At 41.4% G+C, this 5000-nt stretch overlaps 2 protein-coding genes across 3 annotated transcripts in view; one reads left to right on the top strand and one right to left on the bottom strand.

Moving 5' to 3' along the window:
* Positions 1–2913, top strand: part of abcb11b (ATP-binding cassette, sub-family B (MDR/TAP), member 11b) — a 20182-nt gene extending 17269 nt beyond the window's left edge. Inside the window, exons 27-28 of the mRNA XM_042080316.1 lie at positions 1032–1178; positions 1585–2913. Coding sequence (XP_041936250.1) covers positions 1032–1178; positions 1585–1785 — 348 coding nt within the window. The 3' untranslated portion in view covers positions 1786–2913. The remainder of the gene's footprint in view (positions 1–1031; positions 1179–1584) is intronic.
* Positions 2914–3885: 972 nt separating this feature from the next.
* The window catches only part of LOC121698062 (ceramide synthase 6-like), an 18055-nt gene continuing 16940 nt past the window's right edge, over positions 3886–5000 (bottom strand). Inside the window, exon 10 of one of the 2 annotated variants that reach the window (XM_042079790.1) lies at positions 3886–4973. In XM_042079790.1, coding sequence (XP_041935724.1) covers positions 4755–4973 — 219 coding nt within the window. In that variant the 3' untranslated portion in view covers positions 3886–4754. Of the gene's footprint in view, positions 4984–5000 lie in introns of both variants that reach the window. The other variant, XM_042079791.1, reaches the window with a different exon arrangement.

The raw sequence follows: 5000 nt of genomic DNA on the forward strand, positions 1-5000 counted from the left end.
AACTGGCATTAAACCCATGACTTCCTGGCTTTACACTTGGAAGTCCAGATGACTAACCTCCAGATAGCAAGACTAACCACTAGACACTGCTCTCTATCAGGGGTGGGTAATCCAGCTTCAGAAAGTCCTACCATATATTTGTTCCAACCATTCACTAATCCATCTGATTCCAATTAGCACAGCTCTTTCTGTCACTTACCCAATGTTCACTTGCTCTGAAATTTTCAGCTGACAAGCATTCGATGAACAATGGATTTTAGTCAGTGGCGTAAGGGTTCAGTGGTGTTGTGCATGGTTGAATTGGAAGAATATTGAGCCGTATTAATGTTTCCACATCATCTGTTTTGTAAGCCACATAAATTCTCCCCAACTCTTTCACTGCCCTGCCAGAAGTGAGGATGCACTAACGAGACTTAAAAGCTCTGCACTGTGATGCAATAAGGGAGACCAGGGCCAGTGTGTTTGGTGTCCGCCATGGCTTTCCATTGGGAATAAGGACATGGCGGAGGATGCCTTAGTCCATTTTCATTACAGTTGCTGTGAGTTAGACAGGTTAGTTTTACCCTACTGATGATGTGTTGTTGCAATGGTAATCCTGCTCTGTACGAATCCGGGCTGGCTTCTAGGCGTGTGCGTGAGTTGTGCGAATGAGGCAGGAGGAAAAGAGAGGATTGGAACTGGGAAAGAAGAGAAAAGTATGAGCTAAATGTCAATAAAAGTCTCTATTTGCCATTTACATTGTAGTAATCATATTAAGTAGTATTGACACTTGAGAGCAGTTTGAGGTTTTGAAAAGTGCAAAAAATCAATGTTTGTTTGTACTTGCAGTGTAATTTTGTGATCCTGTGGAATGATTTTCTTAAACTGTTAATCAAATTTAGGAGCTTGAAATTGAATTGCATCTCAAGTGTCTTCAGCACCTTGTGTGTGTATGTGTGTGTGTGTGTGTGTGTGTGTGTGTGTGTACGTGTGTGTGTACGTCTCTGTGTGTGTGTGTGTGTGTGTGTGTACGTGTGTGTTTGTGCCTACAGAAGTATGACACTAACGTGGGGTCCCAGGGCTCCCAGCTGTCTCGGGGGCAGAAGCAACGCATTGCCATCGCCAGAGCCATCATCCGCGACCCCAAGATTCTGCTGCTGGACGAGGCCACCTCCGCACTGGACACAGAGAGCGAGAAGGTATACAGCAGACCCCCTCTCTCTCTTTATCTCCCTCTCTCTCTCTCTCTCTCCCTTTCTCTCTCTCTCACACACACACGCTTACATACAAATACACATTTAAAAATGCACAAAACACAGAAAATATGCACACCCAGACATGACAGCTTTGTTTTGAAAACCTTTTGGACTAGATGTGGATTGTGCATTGTTACAGTTTGTCTGTCTGTCTGCACGTGTGTATGTCTGTGTTTACAGTATGTGTGTGTTTGTGTGTGTGTGTGTATGTGTGTGTGTGAGTGTACTGTATCTGTATGAGTTTGTGTGTGTGTGTTCTTGTGTGTGCATGTCTTTGTATGTTCATGCCTCTCTCTCTTTCTCTGTGTGTGTGTGTGTGTGTGTGTGTGTGTGTGTGTGTGTGTAACAGACAGTGCAGGAGGCCCTGGATAAGGCGCGAGAGGGGCGTACATGCATCGTCATCGCTCACCGCCTGTCCACCATCCAGAACTCTGACATCATCGCCGTGATGTCACGCGGCTACCTCATGGAGAAGGGCAACCATGAACAGCTGATGGGCAAGAAGGGAGCATACTACAAACTGGTCACCACGGGGGCCCCCATCAGCTAATACCAACAGCAACAGCACTCTGTACAGCTACAGATTTATACATTGACACCAATGTGAGGGCTAAGTCAGGTCAGACTTTACATTAACACTGGTCAGGAGAGCAGTATGTTTATTATGTTTGGGAGGGTCCAAAATATTCTGTCTCTTAGGGCTGAACATTTCTAGCAGAGCTCCTGACACCAGTGCTACGTTTGGTCAGCTCTAGACTTTGTGTTAACACACATCAGGATAGCAACCCAAAACAAAACTAAACAGCTTTTTTGAATCTGAAAACACTTTAAAAGTTGCTGTTCTCTTAGAATCTGAAAACATTTGAAAGCTGCTGTTGTCAGCAGTGTTAGTCTTCTTGACAAACTCTGCTAGGCTTCCTGGCCAAAAGAGACAGCTGACTTTAATTCTTGTTTTGTATAGACAATAATACCTTTGAAGTAGGGATTCTGTGAAAAGTTCTGTGCAGTCCGGCTGGGATGAATTTTACAGATTACAAAGGCCAGAAATGCCCTTGAGTTTTTGTTGATGTTATTGTTAACTTTAGTTTCATTTACAGTAGCTTTTATACTGCTTAAGAAATTATTTACATATATATAACATGAGCATTATGTAATATCTACATACAGTTTAAGAGTATATAATTGTATTTATGAAATTAAATGATGTGTAGATTCATATTTTTTCCACAAGAGATAATTTAGCCGAGATAAAAACACAAAAAGTTGGTCCTTAAATATGACAATGTTAATTTTCATCTGGCAAGCTTAATTAGTTCTCAAACATTAACTGACTGCGTGCTATGTTAGCAAATACAATTCATCATAATGTATAACACACACAAACACACACAAAGGCTGGCTTGGTATTCTAGATTCTGTTTCAGTGCTGTCGTGATTTGGAGACAGAAGTCACAAATAAACTCAGTTTGTTTTGTCATTCATGTTGTACAGCTATAAATGTTTACATATGTCATCAGATTGTTGTCATTTGCATGCCTTCATATCAATGCCATCTTGATTTGTGAGTATTCATGGATTCAAAGGCATAATTAATGAAAGTTGTAAGTCTAACAGACTATTGAAAATTACATCTGATGACCTGAAGTATTTCCAATAAAATGCACAAAGACTGTTATAACTACCTTTGTATTAATTTCGATAATGAAAATATATGTAAAATAACATAATGATTTCAAATTTTACACATGGCTTTGTTTGAGGGTAAAACAGTAGCCTAATGTTTATATTTTAGGCTACAGGCCCTAACTGTCGGGCATCGCCCATGTCAGGTTTTTACAGCTGTTCACCACCAGGTGCCGCATCAAGTCCGTTTGTCCATGTTGTCACCGTTTACGGTCTACACGTGATGCGCTCTCACGATGATTTTACACTGGGGAAGATGTTAGGGTATTTGACTAACTGCTCTTGCACCTTATCACTCGAGTGACAGTTGCATCATCATAGCTTTTAGGCGACAATCTAATTCACCACCTTAAGTGGCAGTTAAGGAAATTATCCCTCGTCGCTCTCAAGCTCACCTTTGACGCAAGCAGAAGACACTCACGAGCGAAGCGTCTCTTCACGAAGCGCTTATGGTAATAGCCTAAGCTTTACGTTTCCCCCCATTATCTATTTTGATCTTTATTCACCTATAAATTAATCACTTTCCGCTCTTGGGCGTTAAATCACGATCATGAAAGTGTGATATTTGTAGCTTACAGTGTTTCATAACACCCCATGGATGCGCCTGCTTTACTCAGTATTAGTAGAGTTCGGGACGTCCCGGCGGGGTAGAGCAACTGACGGCACCTACGGCTAGAAAGGCTTGGGGCGTAGCCTATAGCCTTTCTAGTATACATCAACGCCAACATTTGTTCACCACTTCACATGTTGTTGTGTTATTTTTAACTGTTCATAACTTTTTTACATTTGTTGAGGAACTCTAATTTTCTGTGTGCACTGTGAATCTAGGTGTAGCCGCTTTTGATACCTCCATATATGGACATGCTCATCTGATGAAGGCGGAGGATCCACACCTGTGAACTGTATTTATAATAAGTATAATAAATATTTGACACACCTGAATAAACAATTAAACAGAGGCAGTCACTTCTGTACTGGTGCACTTTATTCAAAACTGTCTCCATGATATGGTACTGAGAGCTGGATACCTAGAATAGGCTACTGTAAACCCTGCTGGCTGATTGTATAAACATGTTCTATCAGACACACAAGGCATCTACTGCCTCAAGGCTGATATCTGGATTGTTTGGCTGTTTAGTGATACATATGTAAGCACATACAAAGATATATTCATGTGCACACACATAGCTAGTCGACAGCTTTGGTTGCGAGAGTAATGACAGACATCTTGATATAGACATACCTCACATATGAAACAATGAGCTATCAAATCCAGAATGACAGAATGAATGGCATGGACAGGAGTGCCAATATTCTCTCAAATCTGTTCAAAAACATGTGCTTTTGACAGACTTTGTTTTCATTCTTGGCAAAGTCATGAATGAATAAATATTCATATGAATGAATATAAGAAACTGGATAAATAAATAAATACAAAGTAAACACTTCATTGAACTTCACTGAAAGCTAAAAGGAGAAATGAATGTAGGGTTTTGGGTTTGCTGTTGTTTGTGTTGATTACGGAGCCAGAACACCCTCTCCTCATGTAGAGATAGACATAAATACTGGCCTGTGAAAATATGTGTATGCACTATCACACGTAAACAGTCTCTGCAAATACTTGTCGTATGAGCCAGGTGTCGGTACAACCTGGAGTGTGTTTTTGTGTATTTTTGCATAAAGTTACAGGTATTCTGGAGTACATATATGTATGTGAGTGATTATAATTTGATATTCTCTGTGTGTGTGTCTGCGTGTGTGTCGGGTATCCAATAGTCTTTCACTGCCCTGTAGTGTCGGCCTGTGTGTGTGTGTGTGTGTGTGTGTGTGCGCGCGCTATAGGTATCCATTAGTCATGTCATGTGTACCTAAAGCTGCTCTGTAGCATGTGTGTGTGTGTGTGTGTTTGTGTGTGTCACAGGTAGCCATTTGTCCTGTGAGCCCCATTACTGCCGTTGGCGTTCCTCTGTGACCTGTGGGATGTGTGAGGTGGCTTCTTCGGGTGTGGCGGGATTTCCTCCTCGTCAGAGCTGAAGTCCACCTCATGGTGATTATCTAAGGACACCTAGGGAAAGACAAACA

This window comes from Alosa sapidissima, chromosome 23 (assembly GCF_018492685.1).
Source record: "Alosa sapidissima isolate fAloSap1 chromosome 23, fAloSap1.pri, whole genome shotgun sequence".
NCBI classification, from domain to species: Eukaryota; Metazoa; Chordata; class Actinopteri; order Clupeiformes; family Clupeidae; genus Alosa; species Alosa sapidissima.